A 24,535-nucleotide genomic window follows, 5' to 3' on the forward strand; every position below is an offset into this window, starting at 1 on the left:
TATAAGTATTAAAAGAAAATACAGAAAACACAATAGTGTATCTGTATGATTAATTATTTGTCGCCCGCGGTTTCGCTCGCGTTTTATTATAGTTTGATGTAAGGCATAAAAAGTATACGTATAACCTCCCTCTATAGATCAAGCTTCATTTATAACAAATTTAGCGAAATTGGTTCAGTGGTATGGCCAAGATAGAGCAACAGACAAACAGACAAATTTTTGTATTTATATTATTAGTAAACTATAACAACAACATCTTATTATTATTAAACTTGTTTTTAAAACTACTTTGTTGTGGCATCTAAGTACATCACGAGTTTTTGGAGTATGGTATCAAGTTAGCCTACATTTATGGTTTATAATGCTATGTTTATATGCTAAATAAAATAGAGTCGTATTGATAGAATTTCAGCTAGTGTAATTAAACTGAAAAATACAGCAGTTCAGATATACATTATATATATTACTAGCTGTGCCCGCAAACCTGTACACGTTTGAATTTAAAAAAAATATATTGTAGCCTAAGTTAGTCCCTATTATATCAATTATCTGACAGTAAAAGTCCCGTCAAAATCGTTCCAGCCGTTCCAGAGATATGGGCCGTGTATACATACTATTACATACACATGCAATGAGTAAAAAAGGGCTATTTTAAAATGTGTAGATATTGTATTATGTATTTACAAGTCTCAAATATGTATTCAGGAAATCTGTGCAATAGTTAATATACTGTCTATTCATGTCTCCAGTCAATATTCGAAGCCAGGATATAAGCTAGACACTACGTTAGCTAGGTAGCTGTGTCCTGACATGATAATTAACGGTAAACAACACCGTATCGTGCAATTTGCATGATTACACATGTATGGCCTGACATGAACTCGCCTGTTATATTATATTTTTCAACCTTGAAACGACGTATTATTGAACCTTACCTAATAATTTTCAAAGACATTCCTTTCACATATAACGTTTATGCAATTTTTACCACTGATATTTTTTAAATTAAATATATATGTACAGCTATATACCATTGAAAATCAGCGTTGGGATCCTATACCCAACTTGAAAGATGAACTGTGCACCTATTCAGGACGAGATAACTAGCATTGTTTTGTGTTGTTATTTTTTTTTTTTGTAGTAGTAAATACTAATTAAAATATTCTTTAGTTTTGTTTTTTTTTATACGTTTTTATAATAGTACCCTGTTCTGAATAAACATTTATGTAACATTGTTAGAATTGATTTATATTTGATTATGATGATCCATGTAGGCTTCAAAGCACGTGTGCTAAATTTTTTATGTGTATGTTTATCCACAAATTTCTCGAAAACTAATAGTCGTATTGAGATTATCATTTTTAAGTTAGCTGCACTTGCAACTTAGGGAACGGTATAAGTTTCATTAAAATCGGTGGAGTAGTTTATTTTTTTTAATTCGTAGTTCACTAGCTATTTCTAATTTTGAAATTATTTTAATTCTTTCTATATACATGGAATGTTGTACAAATTGGTTTCGTATTATTATGGCTTATATAAATAGTCGTTTGAATTGTTTACTTTAAATAACTGCTAGATAAGAATGAAAACAATATAACTTATGATGTCATATTCTCTGATTTTAATGGTATTTATATTATTTGCGATTACGTGGATCAAAATAATAACATTAATAACTTACTTGACCTTGCTAAATACATATTTTATTTAAGATAAAAAGGTATACATTTATTTAATATGTAAGATCTGGTAGGCCGATAGGTATTTGATATTGGCAAGAAATAATTGGTGTGACATACATTCAAATTTTGGCATTTCAGATGTACTGCCAACCCCGGTATCAATAATGTTTTGTACTCTCTTCCCATTGGCTCATTTACGTTGTACGACGACGTAAAACTTTGCCATTTGCCAAGTCTACACAGGTTCTAATTAACAGGAATTAAATGTTAACTCATGTTTGAATAACTAATTAAAAAATATTGAAAAAATGTATTATTACTTTATTTAAGATTTTAAATTAACATAGTTATTCTTATTATTACAGTTATTTAAAACGGAATATATACCATGTTTTTTATATTTTTATTTGATGGAACTCCAGAGCTCTTTCGACATTATCTACGAATGTCTTGTTTACGAATTGTGAATGTATTGTTTTCGTATATTACTCTATATTACTTTATTGTTCGAAGCAGAAAAACAAAGTGAAAATTAAATTATACGCTTAAATTAGTATAGACAGCTCATATCATCTGTTAAGAAATGGACACTTAATAAAATGTCCTAGTAAATGTTAGAAGCAGAAGACAAAAGCTAATGTAAAATTATATGTTTAAAATTAGTACATAGTATAGCATATTATAGTAAATTAGACAGCCTATAGCATTATCTAAAAACGAACACTTAATAAAATGTCCTTATATATTTTTTTTGTAAGCAACATTAACATCTATAGGAAGCTGTCAATGATCATCGCCCGTCTCTAGAGACAATTTATTTAAATGTACGCGCATTGTACAATGATCCCTTGACTAGCATTCACATCCGTGTTTGAGTGTTCTCGTTGCGCAACGTAGTACCATCGGCCCGTAGTCCATACACATTTATTGGGTCGATCTATTCTCGTTATCTCTGCGACTGCAAATATTAATGTTGATACGATTTCTGGTTCAATCTTTATGGCAAAACAATTGAAATGGAACTTTCACTGTTGATTGTGTTTTACGACACATTTTTTAGTTGCAACAAAGCAAATCAAATTGAATTTATGTAGGGAATTCATTTTATTCTCATGTATATAATATTAAATGTAATATATTTCACAGAAATAGAGGCATCATAAGATTGGAAAAGAGTAGATTCTCTCTTTCGAAAAGTCTTTATTTTTTTGACCATCTGGAGAAGTATCACCAACTAGTCAAATATTGAAAGCAGTCATAAAACTCAGCAACGTTTTATTCCATTTTAGGGTGTGAGTGACCCAGTTTAATGTACAAGAAACATAACATCTTAGTCATATTAGGTTTTCATAAAGAGTTACTACTTACTGAATTTCTTGCCGATTCATTTCGGTATTATCTCCTTTACTAACGTGTGGTAGCTTAACTCAGTATAAGTTTGGTAAATGATGATTCAAAAGTGCTTTTTAAAGCTGACTTGAATAAAGTATATTTTTATTGTGTCTTAATTGAGTAGGTGTCGGATTAGAGTTGTAAGGAACAGTTAATATTTCGAACGGCTCCAAAAATTTTGGTCGAATTTGATCCATTTGCAAGTTCAATTTAATAAAATCAATCATAATAAAGCGAAATCGTAGTAAGTTTAGCATGACGTATATTCAAACTAGCTCACAAAGTCTTACAAAATTTAATTGCTTTCTTATAAAGTAATCAGAATGTGCACGAACTTTATTTGAATTATACAATTATGCACTTAGTAATGTAAGATAACCCCTGTGTCGCATAACATCGTGGTTAATCACATTATCAATCAAACTAGTGCGGTAAACAAGCGCTACTAACTGAGGTTATCAGGTCAGAACTGTTTACAGCGCATGTTAGATTGATACGGAAATGGTCCTTTCTCATAATGTCTACTGCAGCCTCTTTAACCCAACTGCTATCGATATTGAATTGTTATGTTTTACTGCATGATTGTAATCAATATGTTCAACGCCATAACTCTCCACTAAACTATTATAGATAGATCCACTAGCAAATAGGACACCAGATATCAAGTTGTTATAACCGCCAACAGTGGGCACTGTAAGAAACCGTAACCATTTCTTAAATCTTCGTAGTTGGGTCATCACTTGGGAACTAAGTTGTTATGTTCCTTGTGCCTGTAGTTACACTGGCTCACCAACTATTCAAACTGTAAAAGAATATTGTTACCAGTGTGTATTGACCGTGTACATTGTGTTTGACCTCTAGTAGAAAGGGTGCAAGCAAAAGATGATGAAGCTTATGTTATATATTACAACACAGATACATTTCAAACATAGGGATCTCCTAAATTAGAAGAAAGAGTATAACAAATAATTTTTTTTTATGGTATGGTTGGCTGACGAGCATATGGTCACCTGATGGTAAGTGGTCACCATCACCCATAGACAATGACGCTGTAAGAAATATTAAGTATTCCTTGCATCGTCAATGTGCCACCAACCTTGGGAACTAAGATGTTATGTCCCTTGAGACTGTAGTTACACTGGCTCATTCACCATACAAACCGGAAGACAACAATACTGAGTACTGTTATTTGACGGTAGACTAATGAGTGGGTGGTACCTACCCAGACGGGCTTGCACCAGGCGACCAATTAAAAATTTAGAATATCTTGTCTACTGGCAAAGGAAATTCGTTTTAACGATGTCATGTCTATAAAGCCATAATTTCAATGCGTCCATTTCATCCCTACATGTGCCCCAAACTCAATTATTATGTGAATGTTGTGAATGAAGTTTATCATCGACGATCCGTTGGGAAGAGAACGCAAATGGCGGCTAACAGGGAAATTCTGGACTACAATCTCAAATTAATGGAGTGACATAATCGATACCGACCAAGGAATCCAGAATTCCTAGACGACATAACATTTGTTTGTTTTTACAGACATGACATTTGGAATCCTCGACTTCTTTGCAGACTAACATTATATTGTTTATGAATACCATATAGCGATAAAATAATAATAAAAATAATGAATCCTAAAACTTAAATTGTGATCTTGCCTGATAAAAAGGCAAGTACACACAAATGAAAAAAACAAATTAAAAGTTAATACACCAAAAGTACGGAAAACGTATCTGTAAAGATACAAATATGACAATAAAAATGTTTAAAGTTAAAGCATCGCAGATCTGTTATTGTTGTTCAGATGCGACGAAATGTATGATTATGTCTGGCCATGAAACGTTGCACATGTAAATGTTAATTTAGTATCTATTTGTATAAATAAATACCATGACCATCCCATATTAGTTATGTTATACGGTTTATAAATCATAAGACTTAATTACAGAACGAGCAAAATCTTTTATAATTATTTTTGGCTATTTTTTCAATCCTCAGTATGCGTCTGCTATTTTTCATTCTTGACACTGTATGTCTCACTTTTATTTTATCTTAATACTTTAATATCTTGTAAATAATGTACATCTATGTTTTTTATACCATCGTGTCGAAATGCACGCGCCAGCCAAGTCTGACTATCTCGCTCTTTATGTATATGTAAATCATACTAAGACCTTGTTTTTGCCACTGTAACTTGTTCAACTGCTCATTCAGCTGTCACTCACGTGTTTACGCTAAGAAAACCTACGTTTTATAATTTGATTTTATGTTTATGTTACGTAGGTATAGCTCTATCGTTTTGAATTTTTTGGTTCATCTAATTCGTTTACGTTATATCCGAGCTCGTTGTCTCGACTTATTCAATAATCGAATGTTGTAATAAATTTATATCGCTGATAATAACATGAGTGTTTTTCACAATCGTGCTTCGGCCGCGATTTACTGCACACATTGCGATGGTAAAACGCTGAAGTTATTTCAGATGGAATCCGCCTTGTGTATTCGCTCCGACGAAAATAGTATCATCGATCTTATCCGCGAGGGAATAACGTTGGCAATGTATTTATTTACCCAATGGTACATGGCAAAAAACATCGTATTTTTAGCTATTATTTATTTTATAACGCTCCGGTATATCGTTGACCTCTTTCGAAGAATTATTATTAAAAGATCAATTGGTTACGGCATTTGATCATTAAGACTTACCTGTTTAATGTGAATTTTATATAATGACTAAAAACACTTTCGTCTGAATGAAATTATAGCTTCATTAATGAATTAACTACCGAAAGTTCGTGTTTTAAATAAAGATCGCATCGAATTTGCAATTCGGTATAGTCGGTCCACTTTATTCAATTATCCGCTGATTGCCCGTGCCAAGAGGTCGCGTCGAGGTTGTGTCCGCACTAATTAAGAGCCTTAGCGCTTCGCCCACGAGCTCATTGTCCACGACTCTATAAATTGTCCCTACGTTGAAGAGAATTACATTCGACGTTGAAATCATATATTTTATCAAATCTGTTTTACTTAATTCCGAGATAAATATTTCTAGCTTAAATATAAATCTCGGAATTAATTTATTGCTATTAAAAATAATTTCATTATTAAAGCCCTTTTGCTTCTGTAGTAGAATACATATTAGAATGTCTATATTCATTTTTGGATGTGGTTTAGAAAATTACTCGTAATACATATTTATATACGAATTTGTATTTTGACGTTTATTTTAAAAGAACTTTATGCTACGGTGTTTCTAGGTAGAATTCTGATTAATTGTCGAATCAGAAGTTCTAGCAATGTTCTATTTGAAAAAACAAAACAATCGTTAATAATAATTAAAAAGAATATTAGCGGCTTTGCAGTCATGTTAGCCTGTTCCTTATCTTTGTCTTGCATATTATTTTCAAATTTTATTAAACTTGTAATAGATCCCCAATCTTATCAAATGATTTTAATTATGAAGTATATTATATATGTAACGTATCGTTTTGTTTGAATCGAATAACAACGTAATGTATGTATGTTCACCCAGATCAAAGCCATTATCAGCGAACGTTCGTTGAGAGCCACTCAATATCGCCCGTTCTTATCCACCATCAAGGTTGAATGTATTTGCAACTGTAAAATTACTGAAAGCTGATATATCTATTATTGTAAGATCAATTCGACTGAATCATTCTTTTATCTTTTGAGCGTTTATTTTGTAGTTCGCTGCTCTCGTAAGTCATAATAATGGAAAATATTTTGCTATGTGAATAATTTTGTTAATTTGTATTTTTATCTTTTTAACTTATTTTTTTTATGAAATATATATTTCATTCTTACGTCCTTATGTACTTGAGTTGATCTATCAATAGATGTACGTATTAAGAAAATTTATTTAGGAATGGAAGACTTACCAAACAGCAAACAGTTCTGATAATAATACATACGATATTGGAAGTGCTCGGGTGGGTGGTTTGCGAAAGAAAACCAATCCCAGTAGCATGTACAGGACTGCATTACGTTTTTTCCAGTTTCCTTAAAGACATGATATATATACTATTTTTTTTTATATAATTACGATGTTTATATATAATATTAAGAGATATCATGTATGGTATACCTATTCAAACATATCCCTAATCAAATTGGAGAAATGTTTACCTCTTGAGCTGTTTTCGTCGTCTAGTCGGATCACCAAGGTCTAAATAGCCTAATGGATAATCAGTATATGATGGATGGATGTAGAGGATGAATAGATATGACGTCAAGTGTAAAATATAAACATATGATAGATACGAATGGATAATAACATTGCGCTAATAGAAAAGAACTATTAACACTGAATAATTTAATTTTATAATATACATATAACTGTTTTATAATTCGTCGTCTCTCATGCTGCAGCTGTGACGGCCCAGTGGTTAGAACGCGTGCATATTAACCGATTTTTTCGTTAATTTGTGTTTATAATTCATCTCGTGCTCGGCGGAATGTATAGTATGACGTCATGTGAAAAAACATCGTTAGGAAACCTGCATGTGTCCAATTTCATCGAAATTCTGCCACATGTGCACCAACCTGCATTGGAACAGCGTGGAATATATTCCAAACCCTCTCCTCAATGGGAGTGGAGGCCTTAGCCTAGCAGTGGGTAATTTACAGGCTGTTACTTTACTTTACATAAAACTCTAGTAACGATAGATAATTCATCATCCCTTCTAGAACGTAGACCCGTAGATGCGATATCTACGGGTCAGATTAAAATTGACCTCACTATTATAACATTTACTTTGTTATGTACATAATATATCGTGTGTACATATAGTCTGTTTATGTTTACGTCTGTTCCTCTATCGTAACAATGTCGGAACAATTGCCAAGAATCTGTTGATGGACTTGGTACATTTAAAACTGTATTATATTTGTGATGCTGCCTGGTGGAAAAATGCAGGCACACTGAAATATAGATAAAATGCAAATTTAAAAGATCAGATACACCAAAGCCATGGTTATTAAACATATAATGTTGCCTGGTAAAAGAATGCAAGCAAATAAATAAAAATACTAAAAGATAAAATACACCACAGACACGGGTATCAAGTCTTATAGTGTTACCTGATGAAAAAATACAAACACACTTAAATAAATAAAAAATACTAAATGATAAAATACACCAAAAGCATGGTTATCAAGTCAACATATATCAGTACAAATATAAAAGCAAAAAGTACATATGTTTAAATTAAGAACAAACAATTTTATATAATTAGATGCCTCATTATTGACATTTGTCACTACGTTTCGTTCGTAAATCTCTATTAAAATGATTTAATGAAAATCTTTATGTTCTTATGATTTATTTTTAACCCAAGGTTAAAAGGATCAATTGTCTTCCGAAACTGGTTTTAGTTTCACGTTTATATCATCAAATAAGTCCTCGTTGACATGTTGAAAATATCCTCGGAAACGTAGTAGGGTTGAAATTTAAAAAAATACTGAGATCCATTAGGTTGAAAGTTTAGTCTGAAATATACATTTTTTTTAGAAAAATGAAAATGTCCTCCATTTTAGCTTGCGTGCATTTCCAAGTGAACCTACCTAAGGGCGTAGAAAATTATAATGACTTTCATAATCGATGGAAAAGCTTAAAAGTAGGACAACGTTACGTACTTTCCGAGGCACAGAAATGCAAGTGAAAAAGAGAGTTATTTTTCTGTTGTAAGCTTAAAATTTCAGATCATATTATGAACAAGAGAACAGAGAAGGGAAGGGTAGTGAATTTATAGTATAATAAGTAAATTAATTGTGCCAGTGATTGATTTTCTATGTTAAGTATTGCGTTATTATGCATATCAAGTAACATCTGTTACTTGTTTCGCTCAACTAGAGTAACTTGGTTTTGGTTAAATAAGTTGTCTATCATTTATAACAGGTAATTAAAGTTATCACATCAATATTGTCGTACAGTAGGTACAAGTTTTACTAATAATTCAAAAAAAAAAAATAGTCAATACTGTAAAAGTTTCAAGAAAAACATCAACACACAAACTTTTTTAATAGTAGTTTAATGTTGAAACAATAATAAAGATATATCTAATAAGTTACTACATATTTCATGTGGCAGCCCTAAGCTTGATACATTTGCAGGCGGCCTTGAATACGAAGGACGATGCGCTTGCGCAGGGGAGTGGCGATCACATGACGAAATAATGTTTTTATTTATATATGTAAAATAAATGAATACAATAAACAAATATTTATGTATATTTTAATGATATGTATGTACATAACAACTGTTTTAGAAATGTATTTACATTTTACATACATATGTATCATAATTGTATTGCTATGCTATTGTAGGCTTTCATTATATTGGCAACAATAAACACGACTTATTTACGTCCGATGTCATAAGGACAACGAAAATATCTTCACATGACGTGTCTGTATTACATAGAAGTATTATATTAAGACATTTTTTAATTATTTTCAATGCGTTACTCAGCCACACAGTACTGCGATTCTGTGGGAATCCACTTCGTTTCTCACTCGTAAAATGTTGACAACCGAGTTAAAGCGATACCCTGTTTTGATATACTCTGTAAAAATGTTATAAATTAGTGTATAGAGCTGACATGGTTAGAACGCGTGCATCTTAACCAATGATTGTGCATTCCACCAACCTGCATTGAAACAGCGTGGTGGAATATGTTCCAAACCTTCTCCTCAAAGGGAGAGGAGGCCTTAATCCAGCAGTGGGAAATTTACAGGCTCTTTGTATAAGTCAATGTCGTATATTAAATTCTGACAATTTCACGTTCATATTCAGAGGTGAGATTCGAGTTTATTTTTACACATCAGCTCATTATTTATTTCGCGACCATTAAAACGGACAAGCACCGCGATAGTAACATCTATTTTCTAAAATTAATCTTATATTCGCGAATCCTGTGCCGACAGATATTATTAGCTGCTGCTACCCAGGTTCGGTCCGACTCCCGTCTATTTGACAAACGTTTATTGGTCGTATATATGTTATTTATCATTCGTCTCGTTTACAAACACAGTGGTCGGTCGTTGCTCCATCGAATTCACGCAACACGTGGCAGTTTTAAGGAACGACGTATTCTTTATCTGTCCCGAGATTAACGTTCGACGAACCCATTATGCAATAGACACTCGGACACGATTATAATTTTATATTTCTTTTAGCATTGATGTTCTTTGAGAAGTCACTTCGTATCTCACTCGTGAAATGGTGAAAATTGATTTTTGATACGCTATTTTCCTATCTTATAATTATATATAAAAAAATCTTACTAGATTATGTCCAAAAAATATCTTACAGCCTGGAATCATTATCATTACATAATAAACAAAGTCGCTTACCGCTGTCTGTCCCTATGTATGCTTAGATCTTTAAAATTACACAATGGATTTTGATGCGTTTTTTTAAATAGATAGAGTAATTCGAGACAATATAGTTTCTTTAAACACTGATAATTTTAGTAGTTTCTAATGTGATGTCTTAAATAAACTAATTCTGTAGTATATTTAGTATCAGTAACACACCCGTGCGAAGTCGGGGCGAGTAGCTAGTAGTAAATATATTATTATAGTAAATATATGATAGTTTTTATATATCTAATTAAATACTAAAGTTATTAATTGCGGGATATTTACCATTTTTTATTTTTATTCGGTGGAGCTCGATATTTCGACATTATATACGAATGGTCTGTTCTCGTGAATAACCGTGTTAATTTAAAATCTTATATCTAATTAAATACCTGCAGAAATTAAACGCGGTGGAAGTCGCGGTCTACGTCAAGTAGTCAAGATTATTACATCGTTCCGGCAATTCTAATGATTTCATCTATGTTGTTAGTATTATTATCGAGAGGAAATTGTAATTTGTAACCCGTATACGCAATGAAAATTGTATGCCTATAAGTTATCCAGTCTTGCTAATTGATTTACATCCCGTTTGTAAATTGATTGTCTAGACGTATATGTTTTAGTGTGTAAGTATAGTATGACACAACTTAGATGTATCATCGGCAAATTCAATAAAACCGATTACTGCCGATAGAAATAGCTCCCTATCGCGCCATTCGACGCAATTCGTCGCTATAGATTCTCACGTCAGAGAAAGCAAGTGCATGTATATCGACGTGTCAAATTGACGTGTATATTGTGTCAAATGATGTATACGTTTATGTAAAGATCATATTCACGTAAGAAATAAATATTGATAATTTGGGATTTATTTTATTTATTTTATTTTTATTTATTTTATTAAATAGGAAGCCAACGTTGTATACAGTTTTGTTTCTTATTCTAGACTACAATTATTAAATAACTTAAATATAAAAATTGTATACCTCACTTATAGGCTAACTTAACATGCGTAGGAATAAAAAAAAAGAACATTCTTTGTTATAAAACTTAAAATAGAACTAAACTACGTAAGCAAAAAAAAAAAAAAAAAGGAAAGAGGAATTAACAAAACATGCAAAAATAACAACAACACAAAAAAAAATTAAAGGTCGTTATAAAATTTGACAATTAAATGAATTTTAAATCATTAAAGTAAATAAAAAAATTAATGAGCTTACATACATAGGAACTTGGTCTTGCGTCTTAGAATTAAATAAATGAAGTTAACGCTAAGTGGTTAGATGCTTTTTAATTTGTCTTTTAAAGCGTAAAGTAGATTGATGAAAAATATCTAGGCCAGCTTTTTTGAAGATATTATTATATAAAATGACCATTCTGTTAATAGGTGCAGCCCTGCCCAGGTTACTTTTCGTAAGCGCTTGACTAAAGGTTTGCTTATTTTTGATGAAACTTCTAGCGTTATACCTTGGTACTGCCAATTTAACTCTGCTTAACAAATTTGGACAATCAATACCTCCATTTACAATTCTATGCAAAAAACATAAATCCATTAAGTCTCTACGATTAGATAGTGAGAGAGCTTTATATAACTTTAGCTGTTCTTTGTAATGCTCATTCTGTTTGAAAACATTGTCTCTGTAAGCCAGGTGACGTAAGAATTTTTTTTGTATTCTCTCAATTCTATCTTTATGTAATTGATAGTGAGGACTCCATGCGACCGAACAATATTCAAGTCTGCTTCTAATCATTGTGTTAAACAGTGTTATTTTGGTTGACGACCTTTTAAATTCTTTTGACGCTCTTAAAATAAATCCTAATAGTTTGAGTGATTTTTTAATTATATTATCTACATGTGATATAAAACTTAACTTATGATCCAGAATAATCCCAAGATCGCGTATTTGATTGACTTTCGTTAAGACATTACCTTTAATACTGTAATCAAAATTTAAGTTTATTATCTTTCTACTGAATGTTATACTATAACATTTTAAATAATTTAATTTTAAATTATTATGATCACACCATACCGAAAGCCTGTCTAGATCACTTTGGATATTCTTAGAATCATTGACATCATTTATCCTATTGTATATTTTAAGATCGTCAGCATATAATTGAAATTGACAGTGCTTGAAACACTCCACTATGTCATTTACAAAAATACCAAATAATATTGGCCCAAGAATAGAACCCTGTGGTACTCCTGACGTCGCAGTAAATGTGTATGACTGGTAACCACGTTCATTTTACGGCCCATCAAATACGATTCAAACCACCTTATAAGGTTACCATTGATACCGTATCCGCTAAGTTTTTCCAACAAAATGCAATGATCGACAACGTCAAACGCTTTGGCCAAATCAGTATAAATGCAGTCTATTTGTTCTGAATTGTCCATTGCCATTGATAAATCATCAACAATTACAGTCAAATTTGATATGGTGGATCGCTTTTTAAAAAAGCCATGTTGATTTTCTATCATTGCTGGCTTCATGTGCCATGTGATTACCGGAGAGATCAAAGATTCAAACACTTTTGAAAAAACTGACAATATGCATATTGGCCTGTAATTTTTAATGTCTTTTATATCACCACTTTTGAAAATAGGAACTACTCTTGCATTTTTCCATACACTTGGATATTCGCCAGCACACAGTGACTTATTAAATATTAGAAATAAAGGCTTTGCTAGTAAACAAGCACAATGTTTAACAAAAAAAGGTGGTATATTATCTGGGCCTGCCCCTTTATTTACATCAAGACATTTTAACTTTTTTATAATATTCTTTTCCAGAATATGTATACTGCCTAAATCGGAGATGGATATTGATTTTAAGGTGTTTGGTGACCGTGTGGTTGTTAAGTTGGCTGAAATGTACATATTAGAAAAATGTGTTGCAAATTGATTACAAATGTCAGAACCGCTGTTGAACGAACAACCATTAAGAGTCATCACCGCAGGATAATCGCTTTTATTACTACGCAGATTTTTTAAGTATGAGTAAAAGTATTTTGGATTTTTTTTTATATTGTTCTCCACCCTATCTAAATAATTTTTATAGTCTGTATTAATCAAAATTTCACATCTATTTCTTAAAAGTTTAAATTCAATTTCATCCATAGGATTATGATATTTTTTAAACATTATTCTATATTTATTTTTCTCCGCTAGTCTTTTTATTAAGTTTCTTGAATACCACACTGGATATGGCGCATTATTTTTTACTTTCTTCTTTGGCACACATTTCTGGATTATATTGTGCAATTCAGTGTAAAAGATGCCGGCCATTTCATCTACGTTATTACACTCACTAAATAAAGCCTCCCACTGTAAGCCTGCAAGAAGATCGTTGATTATTTGGATTATTTGGGATAGCGTATTCAATTGCGAAGTGATCGGTTTTACGAATGTTGATCATCATCTTAGTTGTGTCGTACTAAAAACTCAAAAATGATTAGATTCGTAAGAAAAATATTGACGTGCTTTCGGTGTAAAAAAATTCCTTTAAACTCGTTAACGTCGAAATGTATTTTCATTATCACTGCTAACGAAAATATTGATTCAAGCGTCTGTTTGAACAACTCTCGACGAGGGAAAATATTCGTTGAGTGTAGCGTTATTTCGGATACAATTTAACTTTTAAATGAGATACACTTAGTTTGAATAAATTTAACTAGATATGATATAAAACGAAATACCTATTTAAATAATAACTACACTTGATATATTTTACGTTATCTTAATATCGATAAAATAATAATTTTTTGTCTTGCACTTTACAATGTGTACTTGGATAGCTTATAATTGTGAGGTTATTACAGACTCTGTCTGACGCAGCTTAAGTTTAATATAGAATTTCTAAAGTTGAATTACTTTTTTTTTTAATAAATACTATTGAGTAAATAATTTATACAAGTTATGATGACCTCTGTGGTCGAGTAGTATGCACATCGGTTTTCATGGGTATGTCACTCCGAAGTCCCGGGTTCGATTTCCCTGTCGAGACGATGTAGAAAAATTTTCTGTGTTGTCTTGGGTGTGGGTGTTTGTGGTATCGTTGCTTCTGATTTTCCATGACACAAGTGCTTCAGCTACTTACATTGAGATCAAAGTACTGTATGCGATGTTGTCCAATATTTATTTATTTATTATCATAGTCTCACAATATTCAAGTGTAGGTATGGTTTTATAGACAAAATGTATAATTTATATGAGTGTACCAACGCGGCCGGCCTTGTCCGTAAAGTGGATAATCACGAGTTGACTTGCAAATATGTCAGCGACAAATTGGATAAAAGATTTAAATGTATTTACTTAAACTATTTACGAAATTGATACATGGCACGATTTTATTTTTTTTCAATCGGTTACGTGTGAACCGTTATAGTTCAGTGGATGAAACGCGTGTTTCCGAGCTGATGATTTGGGGTTCAAATATGGACAATTTTTTACTTGTCGTGAATCATGTGTCTTCCAAATGGGGTCATAATTTGTGTGCTCGATGAAGATGGAACATATGACTCTTACTTCAACACTAATAGACCAACTTATTTTTATGGTATAGGTTGGTGGACGAGCATATGGGTGATGGTAAGTGGTCACCATCGCCCATAGACAATGACGCTGGAAGAAATATTAACTATTCCTTACATCGTCAATGTGCCACCAACCTTGGGAACTAAGATGTTATACCCCTTGTGCCTATAGTTACACTGGCTCACTTAACCTTCAGACCGGAACACAACAATATTGAGTACTGTTATTTGGCCGTAGAATAACTGATGAGTGGGTGGTACCTACCCAGACGTGCTTGCACAAAGCCCTAACACCAAGTATAACTGTCATCTAGAGAAGTAGACAAATACCTTAAGTAGACTGATTTAAATCATGATAAAGAATTATTAAGTAGTAAGCTTTATGTATTATTATTATTACCATTTTATATGAATATAGACGATGCGTTATTTGATGCCCTCAAACATTTAGTACTAATGAAGGCTATTGAAATATTTTACTTTGTTATATTGAAACTGAATAGTATTGTTTGCATATAAGAAATATCTATCTATAATATATATCACATGATTTTATTATAATACTACCGAGATATCACAGTGGCTGCATACGTAAATATGCATCAAATATATTAGATTCGGATTGACTGTTATTTCGTAAATTGTATAAGTGCTTAAAATTTCTATAGGGGAGGTATAAACGAATTTGATTTGGGTGCATTAAGTCAATTTTTTGCTCCAACAACGCCATATAATTCAATAAGTCATTTTTTAAATAAATTGATTTCTACTCAAAAGTTTTGACGATTATTATATAACAATGAAAATAATTATTATTTAGATGTCAATTAAATAACACATAAACAGCAAGCGATAGTTACGAAAGCTGAAATATTTGAATGATGTATTTCCTTTTGAATTAAAAAAATAATTGACTTTAAATACATTTCCTTCATTCCTCGAGAATATTCTTGAAAAAAAAAAAAGATATTCATCATTAAGTGTAATTAAAGAAGTTATTTGGCACAGAGTCGGAATTAAAATTCTTCCATGTACGTAAATGTTAAGAACTACTTCGCTCGATTCGTGTAACTGCACCACACGGCAAAGTTTAATCGGTCTTTCACAATACAGGATGTAGGGAAACTTAACGTGACCATTTCGAACGTAGTGTTATGTAATTTGAGCCGAGATGGCCCAGTGGTTAGAACGCGTGCATCTTAACCGATGATCGCTAGTTCAAACCCAGGCAAGCACCACTGAATATTCATGTGCTTGCAATGTGTTTATAATTCATCTCGTGCTCGGCGATGAAGGAAAATATCGTGAAGAAACCTGCACGTGTCTAGTTTCATAGAAATTCTGCCGCATGTGCATTCCACCAACCCGTATTGGAACAGCGTGGTGGAATATGTTCCAAATCTTCAGGCTGTTGTTGTATTATGATGTAATTGTATCCTATGTTCCATTAGGAAATTATCTCTTATCTATGATACATGTACATTGTATATTATGTTAGCTATGTTAGTTGTAACATTTGCAGTGTTAGCGTCTTGGTATATATGTGTATTATATATAAAAGAAACCCTATTTCTATTGGTCACGCAATGACTTGGATACGACTTTACTGATTTTTTTAAAGTTTTTAGTAATGTTTAGAATGCTCTTGCGTAAAGATGCACAGAATATTGGACGTCTTCAAAACACTTAAGCGCGTTTATTCCGTATTAGCAGTTTAAACGGGTTTCCCGTTTTTTATAATCATTCCAGTTCGAATTGAATATTTCTAACAATGACAGGACAACGGCTGTCGGGTCAGCTAGTTATTACCAGCTCGCTCTTACCATCCACGCTGTTTTTTATTTGCGAATGTAACCAAAACCCAACAATTGTCGAAGTGTATTTTTTAGAAATCAAAAAAATGTTTGTTCTTTGATTAATTAATTTAATAGTCTGTTATATGTTGTTCCAGGTTTTCGGTACAGTTGAGCTGCCGGACAAGCCGATCATGCTCCCGCCGTTCGTGGAGGCGACCCACTGTCTGGGCTACCACCTGACCCGCAAGGGCCGGGCGGTCGCCGACAGGGTCGTCTCCGTGCTCGGCTACGCCTGCCCCGACATCACTTACAGCCCCAGCCTCTACCCCATCACCGCCGCCTTACTACATTTCATGCCTGGTAAGTTAATTCTAAATTATATAGCGTCCGTAGTATATTTTTTGTGTCTCAATGTTAACGCGCCACAATTTTTAATCTCTGACCGTAGCATAGCAGTCGGTCTTATCTTTGAACAATATTTGCAATGATAACAGCCGAGACATTTTTAGCAACAACTTCTATAACAACTTATCTACTGAAACGAGTTTTTATTTTCGTCTTTAACACTTATTTATCTCGTCATTTTTACTGTACTTAGATTATCTTATTAATCTTTAAGATTAGTTTTTCGAATGTGTATAGCGGTTAAATTACGTATTAAACGAAATCTAAGAATCGTCATTATCATTATCATTACAAAGTATAAAAAAAAAACTCTTATCGCTGTCTGTCCCTATGTATGCTTAGATCTTTAAAATTACATTTGGTATTTCTTAATAGTGAGAGTGATTCGATTACAAGATTTTTATACACGTATAATACAGTGACAATATAGTAAAGAAACCGTGATAATAATTTTAGTAAGTTATAAGTTTCTGATGTAATGTCGTAAATAAAAAAAATCTAGTATATTTAGTATCAATATTGTACCGTTGGGGCGGGTCGCTAGTTGAATATAAAAATAGCTTTAAAATAATGTATTGTCAGTGATTAGTAATTCCAACGCGTTGAGTTCGTTGAATGAAGAGATTAAGTCCGCACTACAGTCGGCAAGTTACAATCCGCAGTTGATTATTGATTATTGAATCAAAATTTTATGCTTTAAATAGGTATTCGTATGCTTTTAATGGTCATTTATTAAATTGCCTAAACCCTTGGTTTTAAGGGAGGCATTATAAAGTCTCCATTGATCCGTCCCTTCGTCATCATCATTATCATTTCATAGGGATTACAAACGGATTTTAATGCGGTTTCTTTAATAGATAGATTGATTCAAGAGGAATTTTTGTAGGTATAATACATGCAATATAATGAAGAAATACTGATTATTTTAGAGGTTTCTAAAGTGATGTCGTAAAAAACATAGTTTTTGCAAACTCTACTAGATAGATCAAAATAACAGTAGTATAAAGGTCTTAATAAACTCAGTCAGACATTTTTTAGTATATTTTGTATCAGCATTGCACCCGTGCGAAGCCGGGCGGGTCGCTGATCTAATATATTTTAGTCAAATCCTCCCATATATAAAACATCCTCTCAATTTAGTCGAATTGCAGAGGCGACGCAAAATTTACAGTCGCTCTCGCCTTAATTCAGTAATGAGTGCGGGGGGCGATAATTGAACTCGGCAATAGGCAAATTGCTCGAGTCTGTCCTGGCTGAATCTGCGTCATAGAGCGCATTATCTATTTTAAACTCTGAATCAACGTCATAAAGTCGACTATTGCTCGCAATTGAATAATGTTTTGATCTATCATATCAAAACGTGAATTAGGCTCTCATGCTCCGCTACAGAGTCCGTAATGCCGTATCGCTTGTTGACATGAATACGATTAATAGTCGTCTTCAGCATACCACAGATTTATAGTGTCTACGGTGTTGTCAATTTCCTATCTCTCAATTATCTGGTCTATTTTCGAGTGGAATGTTTCGAAGTATTATATGATAAAAAGAGGTGTCGTATTGTATGTTGTTCAACGATGCCGAGACAGCGACACCTATTTAGAGCTAAGCAGTTTATCTCAGAGAAACGGTAATAAACAGCGTCAATTCAAACCGCCGCACCGGATGGTTATAGAAGTGACTATTTCCTCTGTAGTTTCTTTAACCGATTTAATTAAAACGATACAGCGACACTTATTTTCAACCGATTTCAAAAAAGGCACGTCTTGTGTGTGTTTTTTTTTGTACGTTTACTGATTATTCGGAAATGGCTACATCGATATGGAAGATTTAAACTTGAAGAATATAAAAATAATAGTATTTTTATTACCCATGTGATATATTCGATTTTTTTTAAATTAAATAGGACGAATAAATAAATAGGCCACGTGATGTTACTTGATCACCGCCGCCCATGAACATTGGCAAAGCCAAGGGGATTGCGTTGTCGAATATTTCCAAACATTCTCGGCATTTTAGGTATCTGTTTATCCGCATGTTTGTTTGCTGATAAACAATGAACTGTCTTCCATTTCTAAACTTGTATACTTTAATTAAGTATCATTAAGTGATGCGCTATTTTAATCGTGTAAATCGTTGTAAAAATATTTCTTTCTCGACGTGTGCGTTCGTGTCACTGTGTTTTCATTATCATTGTCAGCCAGTTCGAACTGGATCGCTGTCAAGAGTTCGTGTCTCGGCACGGTGCTATCTGTTATGTTTAGTGGAAATGTCACTTTCGAGTGAACGGCCAGTATTAATAGGGCCTCCTTCTTGATTCCATGGTTTTGGCATTTCGCCAATGCAGGCGAATCCATTAAAAAGAGAAACGTTGGCACGTTATCGTTTTGATTCTTCAATTCTTTTTTTAATGTCACTGTATTTTTTTTAGTCTAAATTGTGTTTTTAGACTTTCAAGTAAATCTATATTGGTAGTTTATTCTTTCTTGTTCTATAATTAGCATTATTCTACCAAATATGATGACCACCATGATTGAGTAGTGTGTACGCCGGTTTTCATGTGTACGCCACTACGAGGGTCCGGATTCGATATAGAAAAAGTTCATAAGTTTTCTATGTTGTCTTGGGTCTGGGTGTTGGTGATACCGTCGTTACTTCTGATTTTTCCATAACTCAAGTGCTGTAGCTACTTACATTGGGAACATTAGTATGCGATGTTGTCCAATAGTTATTTATTTATTTATTAAATATGCAAGAGAAGCCTACTCATTCGTCAAATTCCGATAACGCACCTGTAAGCACCCACAGTGACAGTATCCATGAGCGGTGGTAGTCAATTTCCTTCAGGTGAGCCTGAAACACGTATGCCACAGATTACCTAAAAAAAAAAAAAAATTGAAATCAAATTCTATCAATCATCTAAAGGTCGAAGGGCCGAATAAAAAGGTTAATAAAATTCTCGATTACATGTTCGATCGCTGCGCGCTCGGCCGTAACCGGAGCTCTTCCTGTACTTTTTGCGCGAAGCAAACGCCTTATTACACTCGTGTCACGTATTACCGCTTGATTTTTGTCCTTGCGTTTCTTTTAAACCTCCTTTCAGACTACATTTGTTATTTTAACATGTTTTCTACATTATTTAACATCGATGCGTTGTGTTGTTTGTATTGTGAATGTTTTATGGAAATGTTTGAGCTAAATCTATTTGTCAATAATAAAGGCTTGGAGACTATCGTTCGAAAATCTTATATGTAAAAATATAATGTTATTTATCGAATATAATTGAGATCTAAGGCTAGAACACGAATCATAACCGAAGATTATTAAAATCTGAACAAGTAACAAGGTTTCATGAGATGAGCAAGAAAATCATCGACCCCAATTAGCTGCGTGGTAAAATAGCCTCCAAAATAGTTTTCTTAAAAATGATTTTTCTTTCTACTTAAATAGAATACAATATTTTAATTTAAAGACAGTAAGAAAAACCAATGATAAAATAAAATAATAATTCTATACGTTTTATTTCTTAAAGTCTTTCACGAAACTAAGGTTCAACACGTAAATATTTGAAGTAATGTTGTAGAGGTTCGTTGCGGTTCGCGTGACACAATTCCTAAGGTATTTTATTTCATGTTAGGAATGAGAATTTAACTTTTTTTATTTCCTTTCTTTACTATAGTATCGCGTGAGGAGCTGATAACTTGTAACTGTTATTAAAGTAGCTTTAAAATTTTTGAGTAGGTACCATTCACTCATCGTATATTCTATTACTAACTAAAGTTGAGTGAGTCAGTGTAACTACAGCCGTAAGGGACATTTTAGTTCCCTAAGTTGGTGGCGCATTGGCGATGTAAGGAATGGTTAATACTTACAGCGCCATTGTCTTTAAGCGGTGGTGGCCACTTACCATCAATTGGCCGATATGCTCATCCGATAACCTATGCCATAATAAAATCAAGCCCTTTAAAATTTAAGTCCTTTTTATCAGCAGGTAAATAAATTTCCTCTCCAAGTCAAAGTTTTGGACATACTTAAACAACTTACATCCTCTACATTACCCTGACCTAGTTTTTTATAACGTGAACACAGAAAGGATGAACGTGCGAAACGCGCTCGTTTCATATTATTCTCATTTCTAGCTTTAATAAACTCGAATTGCTCTCGAGAGACGACGCCCATGCTACGACTTATTATGTAATCCAAGTCGGTAATATTTCCATGTTGACGACTGGAATATAATTTACTCTATGCATATAAAATATTACGAATACATCCCACAATTAATGGAAAGTTAAGTTTGATAAGCAATTGAATCTTTTTCCAAATAGTTACAAGTTAGAACATCAAAATTATTTATTCTGGTTACTGTCGGTTCTGGTCAGGTACTGCTAAGGTACCCATTCATCATATATTCTACCGTCAAACAACAGTACTTGTTATTGTTGTGTTCCGTTTGGAAGGGCGAGTGAGTCAGTGTAACTACACAAGGGACATAACATCGTAGTTCCCAAGGTCGGCCCATTGGCGATGAAAGGAATAGTTAGTTTCTTACGTCACCATCAGGTTCTCCACATGCTCGTCCGCCAACCAAAACCATAAAAAAAGTTTTTACTCGATTGTGAATATAACTTCCTATTGTCGATAAGTACAAACGTTTCGTGTCTCCCACGAATAAATAAAAAATATATCTACCGGGAAAGCACGCGCTCAATGGTTTTTTGTATCATCGAGCGTTCGTTCGATTCTTTTTCATTGTACAGTTTCATCTCAAGGACACTTATCGCTGGCTCTTAAACGATCATCTCGATATCCGCATTCAGTATTCTATTTGGCTCCCGTCACACGCCAGCTGTTTTAAAATATAACTTTTTTTTTTAATACTCCGAATGTACCTGTGCCGTTTTGATATTGCTACCATTGCGTAATGTTCGATTCGATTAAAAATGATTTACGCTATCATTGCGGTCTTTGTGTACGGAGATCTGAAAGGTTCTATTTCTGGTCTGGAAGAGATCGCTGTTTACGTGATAAGACCGCCACATTGTGCATCTTAGATAGTTTTATAATAGTCAATTTGTATGTTTATATCTTTTTTATCTATACTTTTTTATTAATATTATAAATGTGATAGTTAATTAGTTAGATAGTCTGGCTTTGAATTTGATGAAATTTGGTATGAAACAAACATAGACTCCAAGAAAAGACGTAGGCTTTTTTGCCTAACACATGACAACCAAACCCCTAAAACGCGAGCGAATCCACGAGCGACAACTTGTGTACAATATTTTTTTTTTATATTTTGTCTGTCTTGACCCAAAAGGGTGATTTTAATCTGTCTCTATGGTATAAGTGATTATCTGCTTATCTTTATCTGTGTGCAGTTGTTGTTGTTAATACAATTTTTTTATCAGTTTTCATATGAGATATAATTAGATGACCTCTAGTTATATAATTAGCTTCTATGTTTTTAAACTCACATACATATTTCCACTTGTTTTCTGTACCTTGTACCTTATCGTATAGTAAATTATTTTATATTTATCTATGCCAATAAAAGATTTATAAGTTTCAGGATAGATTTAGTCAAGAATGTTGACTACTAATAAGATCATACCTATTGAGTGTTGCTATTAAAAAATAGTCCGTGAATAGAATTTTCAATTCTTGAATGAAAACTAAATTTATTACGCAACTATGCATTTCAGAACTCAAACGAGTTATAGTATACAGATATCATATCAACAGCTTTTCTGCCCACGCGTAGCGAACTCATATACATATATACTTTGTGCGAGTCGCAAGTGAATTTATAGAGATCGCTGATATTATCCCATTATAATATAAATAGATATTCCTTGCGTATTTTTCCGATGAGGAGATTAGTATTGTAAATAGAACTAATTTCAATTATAAACAAACAATATAGTCGTCAAGGAGGCGTTGCTTGCCTTCAGGTTAAAGGCATAAAATAGCGGTTCCTTCTCCTTGGAGTTAAAGGTTACTTTATACCAATTGTTATCAAATTAAGAGCACCAAACAGATAGACAAAGTTACTTTCGCATTTATAATATTAGTGTGTATCGATAAAAGCATTATAATTGTGTTTATTGGATTTTTTATTCCCTTGTCTTTTCTTTATTTATACTAATTAAAAGTTTCTTTATGCTTTCATTAATTATATACAACATGATGTTATAAAAGATTGGGTCCCTCTATTTGTGCTCGCTAGAGAGACCCAACCTTAAACATGCTATGTATACCGTAGTGGTTTTTGTTATACTTATTGAATAGCGAGTTACAGTGAAGGCTACGTTTAATTTGTGTTACTTTAACCAACTTATTTTCTCCTCGGCAATATCAAAGTTTTCTCCGAGATAACAGCTTCTGAAGTAGGATCTCTTAGTTAAAGTTAGATGGGATTGTATTCGATTACAGGGTGAACATAAAATCGGATATGTTCTGAGGAATAGGACGTCAATCAAAACTTTTTTACGTTACTTTAAATTAATGCGGTCATTTGGTAGAGTTTCTTTCGCCGGTTCTTCTCAGTTCAGGATGTTTCCTTTTCCGAAACGGTGGTAGTGTTTCATTTGACTGTCAGTAAGTGTAATGCTTCTGTCTTTCTATAGTTTTGAGTTCGTAACCAATGCTCAAACAAAGAATACTGAACTGACTAAGAATAATTATGGAATTAATTACTTTTCTTTTTATGACGAGAGGCATCCTTTGCTCAGCGATGGGATACTAACTGGCTATCGGTTGTCCAACGAAAAACATTAAAATTGATTCCCAATAAAAAATTGGCGAAAACTCTTTATTGATATATGTTGAAACTAGTTGTAGCCCGCGGCTTCGCTCCCGTTTTAGGAGGTTATTTGTCATGTGTTCCTTGGAGTTCAAATTTGCTATATACAAAATTTCATCAAATTTGGTTCAGTGGTTTGGTCGTGAAAGAGCGACAGACAGACAGAGATACTTTAACATTTATATTATTATAGAAGTAAAGATAGTATAGATGATATTTGAATTTCATAAAAATGCAGAACATTTCCACTAAAAATTAATTATCAAATCCATTTAAAAGCTCAAGCAGCGTCCCTTGAGTGTTGTACTCGTGCTAGACAAGTTTGACCTATTTACCAGCACGAGCGAAATGGCCTAAATTTCAAAAAAGGTGACCTTTTCATTTATTCTAAAAAGGTCGGAACTGTTTATTTCAATGAGACTATTAAAGCCTTTTTTGTATTTTAGAGCTGTATTCAGACGCAAAAGTTTGCCTCGTTTGCGTTTGCGTCGTACTCGATCCCTCCGGCCATCATTACGGTTATATAGGTC

The 24,535-nt window shown here is 33.0% G+C and overlaps 1 protein-coding gene across 8 annotated transcripts in view; it reads left to right on the forward strand.

The window, feature by feature from the left end:
• LOC124531221 (GTPase-activating protein skywalker) overlaps positions 1-24,535 on the forward strand; it is a 92,648-nt gene that overhangs the window by 27,370 nt on the left and 40,743 nt on the right. For all 8 annotated transcript variants that reach the window (XM_047105717.1, XM_047105720.1, XM_047105718.1 and 5 more), the window contains exon 4: positions 16,954-17,158. In XM_047105717.1, coding sequence (XP_046961673.1) covers positions 16,954-17,158 — 205 coding nt within the window. The remainder of the gene's footprint in view (positions 1-16,953; positions 17,159-24,535) is intronic.

Source organism: Vanessa cardui, chromosome 7, assembly GCF_905220365.1.
Source record: "Vanessa cardui chromosome 7, ilVanCard2.1, whole genome shotgun sequence".
Taxonomy (NCBI): domain Eukaryota; kingdom Metazoa; phylum Arthropoda; class Insecta; order Lepidoptera; family Nymphalidae; genus Vanessa; species Vanessa cardui.